General features: G+C 47.2%; 1 protein-coding gene across 1 annotated transcript in view; it reads right to left on the bottom strand.

Annotated features, from left to right (window-relative positions):
* MRPL39 (mitochondrial ribosomal protein L39) overlaps positions 1 to 15,568 on the bottom strand; it is a 267,884-nt gene that overhangs the window by 214,388 nt on the left and 37,928 nt on the right. Inside the window, exon 2 of the mRNA XM_069636391.1 lies at positions 10,714 to 10,920. Within this exon, the coding sequence (XP_069492492.1) occupies positions 10,714 to 10,920 (207 nt within the window). The remainder of the gene's footprint in view (positions 1 to 10,713; positions 10,921 to 15,568) is intronic.

Genomic DNA, 15,568 nt, shown 5'->3' with positions numbered 1-15,568 from the left:
CCTCCAATCACTCCTGATTTCCCCAACAGTATTGCACCTATAAATATGCAAAAAGTGTTCAATAAGCTGGAATGGGACTACTTATTCCCTGTGTTAGTGAAAATAGGAGTGGTGCAGACCTTTCTGCAAATGGTTGCATTACTATGTAAAGATCCTTCTGCCAAAATGTATACTAATAGTATACTGTCTGAGCCCTTCTCAATAGCTAGAAGCATGTGCCAGGATTGTCCATTTATCTCCAGTATTTTTTACAACCACAATAGAGCCCCTGGCCTGTGCCGTTAGAGAGAGGGCCTGAATATCTATGGGATATGCATACTAGTGTCCTTACAGGTCTCACAAATTGTTTAACACCCCACTAGACACGCAGGGCACATTCTTCAGTTTACATACTCAAACTTAGAGAAATGCATTCGCCCCATGGTGATGCGCAATACAATATTTATCCGTACTTTCTGTAAAATGGTGTATGTCACTGAAAGCACACTTCATATTTGGTGCAATCTTGCCACTTAAAGGCCAGAAACGCACAGTCAAATTTACTGCAAATCAAGATTGTTTGCAGTAAATGTCAAATAAAAGTTTCAAACATCCCCATATTTGCTAGCAAGGTCGAGTACCATGTAAATGGTACTCGCCCTTCATAAAATCTCTGCGCCTATGCAAGTGGGCTAGTACATTTCACGGGTCCTGCCTTAATAGTGTTATATGTTCAAAGAAAAGTAAGAAAAACTGACAATTTGGACCCTCTAACAAGGGAAGTTAAATCCTTTGGGGAGATCTCAGGACTGAGAGTCAACACAACTAAATTTGGAATTAACATAGCATGATCAGCTGATCGTTTAATAGCTTTAAACCACACAGCAGTGTTAAAAGAGCTTGAGACATAAAAAAAAAACAAATTATAAATCGCCATATGGAATACTCTCCCAATTTCGATATTGTGGAGGGTGTCCATAATCAGCATGGTGATATTGCTTAAGTGGCTATATTTGTTCATGAATGCAATATAAGAACCACCACCCTTTCTCAAGAAACTATATCAGTAACTTAAAAAAACTGGTTAGAGGCACGAGCCAACCCAGAGCAACCTGCCCCAATCCCCCACACATTAAACTGGAAAGAGCACTCGGGCAACGTATGCCCTAGCTAGTGCAATAATAGAGACCACCCTAAAAAGGCTTCACAGTTGACACGGCCACTGTAGACACCAGAATGTGGACATGTATGAGACAAAAAAAAGACCAATATGTGGTAAGTTGTATAACCTCACAAATATTTCCACAAAAGATTAAGGTATTCACCATTACATACGAGAACGCCTTTCTGAGAGGGTTTGCAACACTCCCTACTACTGTGATTAAATTAAATATTTCCTGGGAGAGATTATATTACCTACGACAGATTGCAAGAAATAGGTTAACAAGCAGTATGTATGTGCTATAGTCTGAAAACCTCCCTGAAAACACTGCTTAATACTCACGATCGCTCCCACCCGACAGAACTATTGTACATTTCATATTGAAATCATCTAGTTGCGACCACGTCATATCTAAACCATACAAACTAGCATTAACTACCAAGCATTCACCAACTGTAACAAGAAGGGAAAGGGAACACTCATTAGCACACAGTAAGGGGGCGCCTGCCAATCAGGATGCTCGGAAAGCAGGCTGTATTGTATCTAACAACCCGCGTTCCGAGTAGCCTGGGTGCTGCTGGCCAGTGCACCATTCCCTTCCCTTCCCCACCCCCTTTCAACTCTTAGCACCCGTGTAGTTTCCTACGCTACGCAGCCCAGCATCATGACGGGTTTTCCGCTAGGCCATTTTCAATGTTGATTACGTCACCATCATCAACCTTGAACACAGACTTGGATACCACAGTGTGCGCCGGGCCGCGCAGCAAAGGGAAGTTTCTTTTATTTTTTTTTTTTAATGCACACCATTAGCAACCGTGTAGGAAACTACACAGGTTCTACTGGCGACATGCCCCTTAGCGGCAGGCACCACTTTACCACCGCCCTCGTTAAGGAACCCTCGCTTTGCTTAGACCATTAACTTGGGTGGCGGGCTGTTACCGATATGCGCGGCCTGCAGCCTTGGGGCATATCGCTTCATTAGACATTGTTGTGCCCTGTGGAAGCCCTCTGGTGGTGCGCGGGCCTCCCAGGGTCGGGACACCAGCGCGCGTAGGCAGCGCGCAAGAACACACGCCGGAGACGTCTGCTCGTTCCGGTGCTCCGGCGCGAACTGCCCGGGCACCGCCTTTATTAACTAGCGCGCATGCGCCGGCCTGCCGGGCCGCGCATGCGCGCTTCGTCTACACAACATCCCTCCTTTTCCCCCAAACAACAAACACATTAAACAGGGGAGCCAACGTGGCTCAAATCAAACTGTACTTAACAGGCTTCGTTACTCAGGCTGCCGAGTCCATGATGAAATCTTGGAACCTTTGCGGTGGACGGCGTCCTTCCCTGCGCGGGTACCTGGGCGAGCCTCTCTCGAGGTCCTCTGGCCCCCCAGGGTGCCCAGGCGGTTCACCGCCTTCCTGCGGTGCCTCTGCTGCTTGTCCTTCGGCAGGACTGGTTTCTTCCTCCGCGGCCACGGGTCCTATGCGCTTGAAGAAGGACACGTTTCTGGTTACCGTCACTCGCGCATTCACAGCTGTGACCATTGACCCTTTGACATGAGTTACTCCCATTGGCTGGGTTTCGTAAGTCATCGAGAGTTTCCCTTCCGGTTTCCTGTTCCGGACTAGGACGGTATCTCCTACTGCTATCTCTTTTCCTGGCAGCCTCCGCCTTGTTGTCTCGTTCTCGTTTCTCGCTGCTCTGTCTGCTGTCACCCGTGCGCTATCGATCACACCTGGGCGTCGGTCTCCCGCTTCGGGTATCAGCCCTCTGGGTATTCGCTTGAACAGTGCCTCAGCGGGTGCGATTCCGGTGGATCGATGTGGGGTGGACCGGTACTCACGGAGAAAGTCGATTAGGTTGTGTCGCAGGTCCTCCCCTCCATCGACAGAAATACGAAAAATTTTGTTTAGTGTCCGCATGAAACGCTCAACCTCTCCATTGGCCCTTGGCCATAGCGGGGTTATCTTCCGGTGCTTGATGCCTCGTTCCGCGCAGTATCTAGCAAACCGCTGTCCTTGGAACGGCGCTCCATTGTCTGAGCAAATCTCAAATGGGAACCCATGGGTGGCGAAGATTTTGTCCATCGCCAGGATGGTGTGATCGCTGGCGGTGGATTCCACGAGTTCCACTTCCGGATACCTCGACCACTGGTCTGTGACCACCAGGAAATATAGGCCTCTTCCTGTCGAGCCGAAATCTGCGTGCACCGTTCCCCATGGCACGTTGCTCCGTTCCATGGCCTGAATGGGTGGGCCTCTTTCCACAGGACTCGTGGCCTGGCAGGGAATGCAGGTCCTCACAAACTCGGCTACCCTGTGCTCCAGATAGGGGAACCAGACCTTCAGCTTGAGGCGTGCCTTCATCTTGGCCATGCCCTGGTGCCCTGTGTGGGCCAACTGGAGGACTCTCATGACCAACGACCTGGGGATCACGATCTGGTTCCCTCGCAGCAACAGGCCGTCCGTGGACACAGAGAGCTCGTGTCGAGCTTTCCACAGCAGTTGTAGGTCCCTTTGTACCTCAGGGTTCCTCCTGGCGTTGTTTAGAAGGATGTCCCGCCACTCTCCTGTGGCCACCGCCCTTTTCACTCTTAGGAACGCCTCGTCGGAGTTCGAGTCGTCCGCAATGTCCTCTCTCGACAAGGCTACTGGCAGGGCTGATTCAATGAAGAGATGCACGGCGTCTCCAGTGTCTGCTACCTCTACGGGACTCTGGGTGTCCCTCGTGCCTGGGTGGCGAGAAAGGTAGTCGGCTGGGTTATGGGTGCCTGGGCGGTAAACTAGCTTGACGCCGTATTCAATGAGGGACAGCATCCATCTTTCGATGCGGGGAGGCGGTTTGGATGACGTTCCTGACAGGATAGGAATCAGGGGTTTGTGGTCCGTAATCACGACGACGGGTTTGCCGAGGATGTAAATTCTAAAGTGTTTGCACCCCCACAGGATGGCGAGGGCTTCCTTTTCTATCTGGGAGTACCGCTTTTCCGTGTCGGTGAGGGCTTTGCTGGCATATGCTATGGGCCTCATGACCCCTAGTTCGTCTGCCTGCATGAGTACTGCCCCCAGTCCCACCGGGCTGGCATCGACCACAATCTCCGATTCCCGGCTGGGGTTGAAATAGGCCATTGTCTCCTGCTCTGACAGGGCTTCTTTGATGGCTTTGAACGATCGTTGTTCACTCTCCGTCCACTGCCAAGTCACGTCATTCCTCGTAAGTGCCCTCAGTGGTTCCGACAGAGAGGCTAGGTCTTTGATGAAACGGCCGCAGTAGTTGACCATCCCCAAGAAGCTCCGAACCTCCGCCGGTGATGTGGGTGGAGGCGCATCCCTTATGTCCCTCACTTTTCCAGGGTCTGGGGATATGCCCCCCGCATGGAAGGTGAACCCAAAGAATTCCAGTCGGTCTTTGAGGAATTCGCACTTTTCTTGGTGCAGGGTCAGGCCCACCGCCTGTAGTCTCTCAAAAGTCTTCTCTAGCCGTTTAAGGTGTTCACTTTCCGACTTTGCGAAGACTAAGATGTCGTCGGACATGTTAATGACACCTTTCAGTCCGGACAGGGCTCCTCTGATGGCATTCTGGAAGACCTCTGTCGCGGACGAGATTCCAAAGTTTAGTCTCTTGTACTGGTACAACCCCTCGTGAGTAGTGAACGTCGTAATGTACCTCGACTCGGGGTGTAGCTCCAACTGGTGGTACCCAGATCTGAGGTCCAGTTTGGAGAAGACTTTGGCACCTTGGAGTTCTCCGACGATGTCGTCTAGAGTGGGTGTGAGGTGACGCTCCCTTTTGATGGCGGCATTTGGGAGCCTCATGTCCACGCAGATGCGTACCGCCCCCGGCTGTTTCAGCTTTGGGGCTACCACAATGGGCGACACCCAAGGGGTGGGGCCTTCCACTCTTTCAATGATGTCCCGGTCGACCAGCTGTTGCAACTCCTCTTCCACTTGGGCTCTTAAGTGAAAAGGAATCCGGCGATGTTTGAGGGCTGTCGGCCTTACAGACTTGTCGATGTGTAAGCGAACGGGCTCTGCTTTCAGTTTGCCAATGCCCTTGAAGAGAGTTTCGAACCTGTGCAGCATGCTTTTCAGATCGGCGTGGTATACCCCAAACGTGAAGTGGACAATGTCGAGTGCTTCTGACGCCGCACAGCTCAGCAGGGAATGTGGGCTGATGCTGGTGACAAAGAATCTTGCTTTGATGGTGTTTTGTCCATGAGAAACCGGGGCAATTAACACGCCTTGTATGGGAAGGGGCGTATCCCCACCAAATGCATATATTCGTGCCATGGACGCTGACAGCTCCGGTGGGCCTGGCAGGGCCTCATAATGTTTGGTGGCTAGCACGCAGACCGAAGCCCCAGTGTCAATGAGAATGGGGGTGGGGACGTCATCGATGTTGACAGTGCATGTGGGTTGGCGCCTCGTGCCAGGGCCTTTTACGATGCCGGAGATGAAGAAAACCTCTTCCTCCTCCTCTTCTTCTTCCGCGATGTCCAGGTCCTGCAGGCCCTGATCGATCGAAGAGATGCCTCTCACTCTGCGAGCGCCTCCCCGTCCAACTCTCTCCGGTCCTCTTCCTGCCGCAACAGGGGAGGCAGCCCGGCACATCCTGGCGTAGTGCCCCGGTGTGCCACACCGGCCGCAAGTTCTCGACTTCGCCGGGCATTCACCGCTCTGGGGGAGGTCATACCCACAGTAGGAGCACGATGAGGCGTTGCCTGGTGTGGGCGGGGTATCAGGCCTTCTCGACGCCCACCTTGACCTTCCTGCTGCTGACCGCCCCACAACAAATGCGTCTTCGTCGTTCTTCGGTCGCGTGGCAGCGTCCATTCTCGCACCTCTGGCTTCCGCTAGCTCATGTGCTCTTCCCAGATCCAAAATTTGCTGGAGGGTCAAGCCAGGTTCTCTCAGTACCTGCCTTCGAAGTTTGCCGGAGCTGCACCCCTGCAGTAGTTGGTTGCGGACCATATCTTCCTCATCGACCCATCTGCAGGAGGTCGCCAGGTGTCTCAGACGGGCACAAAATTTGTCTAGGGGCTTGTCGTCTAGTTGCCTTTCGGCACCCATGACAAATCTATCAAAATCCACGTTAGCCATGGGGAGGAAATGGTCTTTGAGTGCCTGCTTGACTGCGTCATACGTGACCACGGGGATGACTAGGGAGTCGTAGATCTTGTGGACTTCTGCGCCTGCCGAGTAGATCATAGTCGCGATTTTGGTGTCATCATCGTTCACCCCCGATGCCCTGAAGAACATATCTAGTCTCTTGACCCACAATAGCCACTTTGGGCCCAGCTTGGAATGGGGGCCAGTAGTATCGAATTCAGGCATGGGGGCTAGGGAGCTGCGAGATCTGCGGGGGATTGGGGCAGCGGCACCCTCATCGTCGGTCTCTTCTCCCATTTCTGCGTCACGTACTCACAGTTGTCTTTCTTGAGAGAAGGGCGGCTTGTCCTGGTCTCGTGGTAGTATTGGGGTGTAGAAACCCACTTCTTTCTTCTTAAATGCCACAGCCCTGCGCCTGCAGGACTGTGGGTTTTCCAAAAATTGTCTGTGACCTCCAACACGGCTGGTATGTGGCGCACGAGCACCCTTTTGGGCCGCAACCACTGCCGCCACGTGTGAAGAGGGGAGGAGTGAACTCAAAATGGCCGCCGGCGCTCCGCGGGTCCGTAATACGGAAGACTTTCCGTCTCTCCGAAGCTGTCGGAGCACGGAAGCAGTGCGTACCTCCTCGTCGCCAGTGTTGTGCCCTGTGGAAGCCCTGTGGTGCCTCCCAGGGTCGGGACACCAGCGCGCGTAGGCAGCGCGCAAGAACACACGCCGGAGACGTCTGCTCGTTCCGGTGCTCCAGCGCGAACTGCCCGGGCACCGCCTTTATTAACTAGCGTGCATGCGCCAGCCCGCCGGGCCGCGCATGCGCGCTTCGTCTACACAACAGACATGTAACTCGATGGCGCACAGTAGAAACATTCTCTGAGCCATGTCCATAAGGTTTTGATGAGGTACTCACACTAGCTTATTCAATTCAAATACTTTCATCAATAATACTGCACTGCGCAGCAGATAGCTAAATATAACCCATTGGAAAGGGGAGAGTGCGCAAAATGCATAATCCAAAGGCAGACCTCCTAGATCTAGCTTGGATGTGCTCCTCCATCATGGAGTTCTAGGAAGTTATCTGGGGGAAAACCTCTGAAATAATGGACTTCACCAAACTCTTAACTCACAAAATGTACCTGTTAGGCCGTATTAAGTGTCTGAACAAAAGAGATAAGAAATGTGTTGGTCTTGTATGCTTGTTAGGCAAATCACTGATTGCAAAATCGTGAACGAGAGGCGCTGTACCAACCGTGAATACAATGCTGGAAATCCTTTTGTGGTGGAACGAGCAAGAGAAAATAATTAGGAACTCTACAAATCCTATATCCTAGCCCAAAGACTGTTGGGGGACATTATAAAACTACCATGGCAAACAATCTAAACATGAAAACCCTGACGTGTGAACGTTGTATGCTATAATGAGGGCTTTGTGGTTTCCATTTAACTTATTTTTATACATAAATACAGTAATAAAAATGGGAGAAAAAAACAGAAAAGCAGGTCTGTCTGCTTTGTTTCCTTTGCTGTCAATCATGCATTGTAGGCGAATATCATTGCAGACTGGCAGTATCGAGAGTGCAAAGGTTGTATGAAAAATAGGTTCTTCAAATTGCTGGCAACTTCAGGCCAACATCAATCACAGGAGCAACCCTTCGTTGTTATAGTAAAAATTGAGCCGGCTCTGATGTGGAAAACCCAGGTCAATGTGTGTCCAGTATGGCTGAGTGGTGTGCATGTTTTAATAAATGCATTTTTTGCAGCTAAATAAATGCAGAAATATACTGGTTACAAGTTAACTTTTTATATGATACATGATTAATATGGATCAATGCAGAAAAAAGGGCAAAAAATGTATATGGATAAATACAGACGGAAATTACAGAAAAATAAAAAAATGTACAACCTGGAGCCTTAGCTATTGTGTCATGTCAAAATGTAATGGGCTACTGACATTATGTCTAAAATTGTTATGAAGTGTTGGTTAAAAGTGCAATGCTGCTTACAATCTATACGTATAGCTATATTATTAGGCAAGATCATTCTTTATAAACTCCTTATACGGTTTTCCTTTTCATGTTCAATTCAATAAAAACAAGTATTGGCAATGGCAACAGTTTGGGCTTTTGTGTAGGCATGGTAAAGGCACTTGCCAGCCACTGCCATAGTGGTGTTAACTGGCTATTGGTGGTAGCAGGTGCAAAATGATACGAGTAGCTGGGCAACATCAGTGCCTGGCAAAAGCTCAATATTGTATGGATCTACCTCATTACTGCGGTGCCGAAAATCTCGAATCGAACAATTCCAAATTCGAAAACTGCGGCGTGCAGTAATCACTATGAACATATTGCCTGCGTTTCGCCTACCTGCCACCCCTTTACCCCAAAATACTACACATGGCGGCAGCGCACATAACTTATTTCCTTTCCCGGGGCCGTTTCCCTGCAACGTGAATTCCGCCTCCCCATTGTGGGGCGGACGTCCGCCGCAGGGTCCTGTGGGCTATGCCAGTGCTCATTTTTAACAGGACTTAAATGAAGGACACGCATAGTGCTTACAGAGTGGCTGGAGGCAGAAATGGTTAAGACATTTATTACACCATTAGAACATTTACAACTCCAATTAAGTCATTAACTCGTAAAAGGCTGCTTTGAAAATACATTGTGAGGCACTTTGAGTGCAAAGTTTGATGGTAAGGCTTGATTAGAGTGAGTTCAAAGCGTTCCCATGAGGAGGTGTGTTGGGTGGGAATGGCCATTGGGATTAGCATGGTCATGGGTAATCAAAGGGTTTGCAAATAACTAAACAACACATACAAGCTTTGTATCCCTCGTCATATGCCATTTCTCCCTATCTGAACTCTAGCTAAAACGCCACCCAATAGCCCGAACTAAGAAGCAGGCATCCAGATAAGGGTTGTATCAGGTCTTTTTACGTATGAAAATCTTGGAAATATGAAAGGTTTATTATTTTCTTGCATACATTTATGCACACGTTTAGAGCAGAGGGCAGTGCAAAGGTCAGTTTACTTGACAGAAAGCAGAACGCTTCTTTTGATTTTTACCTACATGGATGTAATTGCAAGCCATGGAGAAAAGTCTGTTGTGTGTAGATGCTCAAACAGAAGCATTGTGCATATTTATTTTCCCAGCATTTTAGGATTGTATAATTAATAAGACAGAAAACTAAGTTGCAATTGAGAATTAATCTTTTGTAACAAATTATGCTCATTTTTCAGTGACAGCAAACCAGTATTGCACAATTGTATTTTTCAGAGTTCCTGTGCTGTGTGTATAATCAGGCAGAGGCAGATCATTTTTACATTTAATTTACACTCTAATTCTAAAAACAGTGTGTAAAATGATGGGAGTATGCTCGGTCTAGTTTACATCCATTCAACCATGAAGTCAATGGGGTACATTACTATAAATGGTCAGTGGCAGCATAGTCTTTGCTCAAGGGTGAGTGATTGTAATTACACCAATCACACGTGTAATAGCCTCTCAAATCTTCAAGACTACAATCAACAAATCCAAAGCCTTACTCTCCAGGAGGTTCAAGCACTATTCAAAAACAAACAAATGAAAGTTACATTTGTAATTGAAATAGAAACGCAGCAAGACCTGCCCCTGTGATAATCCAGATAGGTATTTAACTTTATGTAGAACTTCATACATGGTTCTTCCAACATCTAGGCACTGCGATTATTATACCTCAGTCAATACTCACTTTACCGACCTCTGAAGGATGTTAGCCAATAAGATAGCTTAGCCAGCTCAGTAGGTTGCAGGTTTGAATCCCGGCAAGGCCAACTCAGCCTTTCACCATTTTGAGGTCGATAAAGGAGTACCAACTTCGGTTTGGCGATAATTGTATATGTTCTATGTACAGCGCTTTGCCAAAAGCGCTATAGGAATAACAATTTGACCATGAGATTAGGTATAGAGTTTAGCATGGAGTCCTTACCTCTCTGCACGGTTGTATCATAACATTGGCTTACCATTAGGTAGTAATAGATCCAGGAAATAAGGACTTTTCATTAAACATCAAAAAACAATTCTGCTATCAATCCTCAAAACACACAATACAGTTAATGTTTGCTTTACTATATAATTAGCTAGGTTTTTGTGTTTTCAACATTTAAATATGTACAGGAGAGATCAAATGGCCACACCTTGGAATACACCTTGCATTATTTCTCTATCACAGTGCAGAAAGCTACTGGATGGTAATGATTTCCATACAGTTTTTGCACATGTCGGCTGCAAGTCACATACATTTTACTCTCTTGCAAAGGAGGAAAGTCATTTTTTTACCCTCTTGAAATCACATTTATTCTCAAAGTTTAAAAATAGGGACTAAAATACTCCCACCTCAAAATCTTATCTAAAGCACTGCTAAGAAGTATAAACTAAATTTCATCTCAATCCTCCGGCCACAAAATTAGCGTTTGTAATAGTACAGTTTATGATTACTTACGCATGGCACAGTTGTATGGGGTAGACAGTCCTTTGTTCATTATAAACACAGAACCCTGGTCAGACTTCCCTACGTGCTTGACTTCAATCTTCTCAATACGCGGGGACAGTGAAAGCTGCCGCTCCTTCTCTTTGATGAACAACTCATTACGCATTTGAGCTATTTCTGCATTTGAAATTCGTGGTGCCAGAGAGGTTGAAATTAGCCCTGCAAAACAAAGCGGTTATAAGCACATTATAAATTAATTTAAGCATCATAACGTTGTACTAACAAACCCAAATTACTAAGATTGATATCAAAGAAAAGGATGCCAAGTCAGCAGTCTGGACATAAAATACATGAAATTACTCGATTCCAACTATTTGTTTGTGATGATATTGTATTGTAGTTGTTATTTATATAGCACTCTTTACCCACTTGTGTGGCCTCAATGCGCTTTTTCCTTGGTTGAACTCCCTTGGTGACCGTAGTCGGTGTGGTTAGAGATTCTAGGGGATTAGCTTAGATGCGTGTGTGCATGTTTGCCATTCTAAGACTTGGGTGGCTGGCAAGACACTCGACTAAGCAGCCCAGTAGAGGTCAGACACATGGGTGGGTGCTCGTGAAGGTTAGAGATAGAATGCTGTTGTTGAGAGTCTATGTAAGGCCAGCTATACTGGGTTCCTTTCGGGTGGTGGTCGCGGTATGCTAGTCGCAGAGGTGTTGTGGTACGTCAGGTGTTTCAGTCTGGACGGCTATGTGTGAAACTAGGCTGGATGTGCTTAGCTGTAGACGTGCATGTCTTCTATTTAACGCTAAGTACATTAGTATTTTGCAACTGGGACAACAACTAACCACTCATTTGTATTGTATCTGAAATGACAGAAATCATCGTCCTACACATGTTTTCTGTTGAAAGTTCAGCTAACCAAGTATCTTAAACTAGCACAACGCTTTAAAATGAATAATGAGCATAGATGGGGTTGGGTTAAGAAACAGAGCAAGGTCAGAACGTAGAGTATGTGTTCCCTCTTCTATCGATACATTCAAGAAGGATTAAAATAAATGTAAACTCCCCAAATGATTACACAAGATAACGTGGTTAGCGTGCGATCTGTCAGGTTTGACAGAGATGCTCGCGACCTTATGCATGAGCAGGGGTGGGAAGAATGCATAGAATTCTAAACATTTGGAAGACAAATAGCCCTGTGTACCACAATCCTATTTCTAATTATTGACATTACAAGGCCTGTAAAGAACCCTTTGAGGTAATGCAACGTTGGCCTTTTGGTATGCATGCCTGCATATAGGCATTTCACTCAACATTCATTCATCTACAGCAGCCTCCAGCTATTTTGTTCTGCTACAGAAATTAATAGACAAGGCTGCAGAAGTAGATGACAGGGCATAAAGGAGCTTCAAACACGGTCTTTCATTTGAATGTGTGTGCACACTAATCTGAACAAGACCAATACATTTTGAGAGACAGAACCATTATTGAGAGGATTTCCTTTGTTTTTTAACAGTTTATTTATATAGGATTTATAAAGCGCGAACTGTGGCCCGAAGGCATCAAAGTGCAGAGGTGGAGCGGTTTCACAGAAACAAGAACCACAGCCTAAGGAGCAGTGAGGAAACCAAAGAGATGAGTCTTTAGTAACTTCCTAAAGGGAAGATATTCGGCCCGACCTCTCAAATGAAATGGCAAGGCATTCCATAGGGTGGAGGCCAATACTGAAAAGGATCGACCATCCAGACGCTTTCAGCAAGATTTTGGAATTTTCAACATGATCTGTGTTTCCGACGGTAGGCTTCTAGCAGGATAGTACCTTGCCAGTTTTTTCCTCAAATAATGAGGCCCGACATTATAAAGCGCTCGATGCAGGACACACAAAATCTTGTACTCGATCCTCACTCCCACCGGCAGCCAATGAAGCCGGAGAAGCAGCTTACATTAGTATTAGCACAAGTTAGTATACATGACTTAAAAAGTGACAAGTAGTATTGCCCGTTGCTAGTAAAATAAATGAAACAAATAGGTTTTTACAGCTTTCCTAAAGTTAATCAGGTTTTAACCTTTTATAGGGTCCTCGGAGGACAGAAATGCAATTGTCATGCACATCGGTTTAACTGAAATTGATAAGCATTGCTGCAAGAGTGGGTGTGACAAACTTACTATTGCGGGAGTACAGGGATGAGTAGTGGCTACTACCAAAAACAGCAGTGATTACAATCAAAGGTGAAACAGGCACATCCTGAAAGGTGTACCTCCTTCGCCACTTGATGAGCCAAAGATGAACCAAAAAGTGAGGGGGTGCTACTCTCCTTTCAAAGGCAAACTGCCACAAGGAATTGGTCCAAAGCAAGCCTGTTTGCTTTAAGAGGTCCAATCCTTGTTGTAATAAGTGCCATTTGCCTTAGGACACTCACCCAGAGTACCTTCTTTGCAGAAAACAGAGGGGACAGGAAAAGGAAGAGACCCCTAGCAGAAGGCAAAAAGGTGGGCCCTTCACAGGCTACCTTACCTCTCAGGCTACCCTTCCTCTCCCTAGTCCCATGTCTGCATGCTTCAAAGCCATTCCAGTGATCAGCATCGCGGTATGGGTTGAAAGGGGCCCCTAGGGGTCCCTTACATCTGTGGAAACAAGGCGAGTCACCACACACGATAGATACGCCAGACACGAGGTTGTATTCCCAAAGCTAGGGTTTATTGCAAAGCAAAAGTCTCAGTTGGCCAACTCGGTCTCACGCCCCGCGACGTGTATCTCTAGACCTCGAGGGACGCAAGAGCGTGAATTACGTACATCACTTACATATATACAAAATGCATATTAAACAATCAGCTATGACATGTTTAACACCCCCTTTTATTGGGTTACTTTGAACTTGGTGTGATGATGGACACTTTCGACAACTATGACACCTTCAAATATCTATTCTAGTAACAATTTGCAATTTGTGAGTGCGGAGGCATCTTTTAGTTGTTGAACAGAACACAGCGCTTCTGTTCCTGGAAGCGAGCTACATACGGGGGGGGGGGAGAGTTGCATTCCAGACCTTGCTATCTATGAGGTGCTATTCGTGTCCTGGGAGACCCGACACGCTCTAACGGGGCTCAGCAAAGGGGGGCCGTAAGAAGAGCATAATTCAAGCCTTTAGCTGCTTTATTCTAACATATTCTACCATATAACGAGACTGGCAGGCAGCTGCGAAATGATTAAATGCCCTGCAGCTCTGCTTCAAGGCTACATTCGGGAGGGAGCCGGGCATTCTTCCTGGCGCTGCCTACGTTGTGTTTCAACAAACTCTTGTTATCCTCGCGGCCCTGCGGCCTTGTCCTTTTACGTGCAGACAACAATGTTTTACAGTCGAGCAGTGTAAGCAGAAAATGTACTGCGAAGCAATAAGAACAGAAAGCAATGAGCAATGTTTAGAAAACAAAATGGCGATTCTTGTTACATCAAAATGGCCGTTCATTGGCAAACTCGGAAACCTATATTCCGTCATATCGTGCATGAGACGGTTGGCCCACGGCCATCAAAATACATTTGCGGTCACATATGAGAGGTATCCATTTTTCTAGACTGACATGGTCTGGCTTTGGTACGTCAGTGCTGCCTCTGAAGCACCGTTCCCAAGGGCCCCATGAGGGAAGTTTCTATGCCCTTGGGGAAGGTGTGTCTTTCTTTACTAAGGAATCGAAGGAATCAGCATCCTGGCTGTGGTTCCACAAGCCAGGTGTGGAGATATTAAGCATAGACACCAATAAACATCAGTCCTGTTACGGTTAAGCCCTGCTCACAGAGTTGATGCGGATGCAATATCAAATTGATGCGACTTCATCGTGGTGTGCTCTTTATCAGTCACCATGCCACAAGCAAACATTGCTTATATTTAGGATTAACCTTCCACCAGACTGATTATTGAAGGCAATTATTATTATTCAGATCAGTGTGCAGAAGTTAAATTGCTACATCTTCCTCCAGTGACATTATGTCCCAGCAGCTGTCAAAGATGCACAGGTGAACTTAGAACCTGGTCTGTGCCACGGTTTTGTCAGACTAGTTACAGCAAGGTACCTGTGTGCACTATAATGGTGGTATGGAGCATTTTGAAAGGGGGCGGGGTACTGATTAGAAGACCACACTTTCAGATATAGAATTACACTATTTTATAAGGGAAAAGAAGTTGAACAAAAAATAAAAATGCTAGGGTTTACACACACTTGCCGATGACAATCTGTCACAGCAGCTGACTTTTAAAAAAGAGATCGCAGATATGGGGCGTTGACAGGTTCTGCAAACCAGGCGGGGAGAATCCTCGACAGAAAAAGTGCAAGGAGAAAGAGTGCCTTGACTAAATACCTCTGTTCCATTTACACAAACATAAAACAAAACAAAAAATAAAGATTCTAGAACGAATAAAAAAGAGGATATGAGGGGGGCGTGGCCTGGAGCGCGAACAATGAAGCCGCTCCTGTAATGGCCTCCGTACAAGACCCGCGGCAAAGATGAATAAAGCAACCTAAAGGGATCGGTCTGCGGCATGCCTCGGCTTATAGGCAAGGCGAATCCCTGGGGCGTCGGCTGCTGCCTTGTGAGACGACATTACCATCCCTGAAACCTGAATTCGGCCCGTTCTCCTGAGGCCCCATGCCTCCTGGCACAGCTCCCAAGATGGCGGCCGGGGAGTAATCACTCCATCGTCCCCAAGACAGAACGAAGTGAGCCGCAAATTGGAGGCCCGGCAGTTGGATCCGGGCTGGCAGGGGCTCCTGGCTCTCTCGCCGCAATAATTAAGAGGCCCCCTCCTCCCCGTCCCCGATACGAGCTGTCTGGAGCCCCGTCGGCGGCGTAGCAGCCTCCCCTCCCCCCAT

This window comes from Ambystoma mexicanum, chromosome 7p, assembly GCF_040938575.1.
Source record: "Ambystoma mexicanum isolate Mex_15411 chromosome 7p, UKY_AmexF1_1, whole genome shotgun sequence".
In the NCBI taxonomy this organism is placed as follows: Eukaryota; Metazoa; Chordata; class Amphibia; order Caudata; family Ambystomatidae; genus Ambystoma; species Ambystoma mexicanum.
The sequence above is the reverse complement of the archived record's forward strand: the minus strand, read 5'-3'. Positions and strand labels throughout refer to the sequence as shown.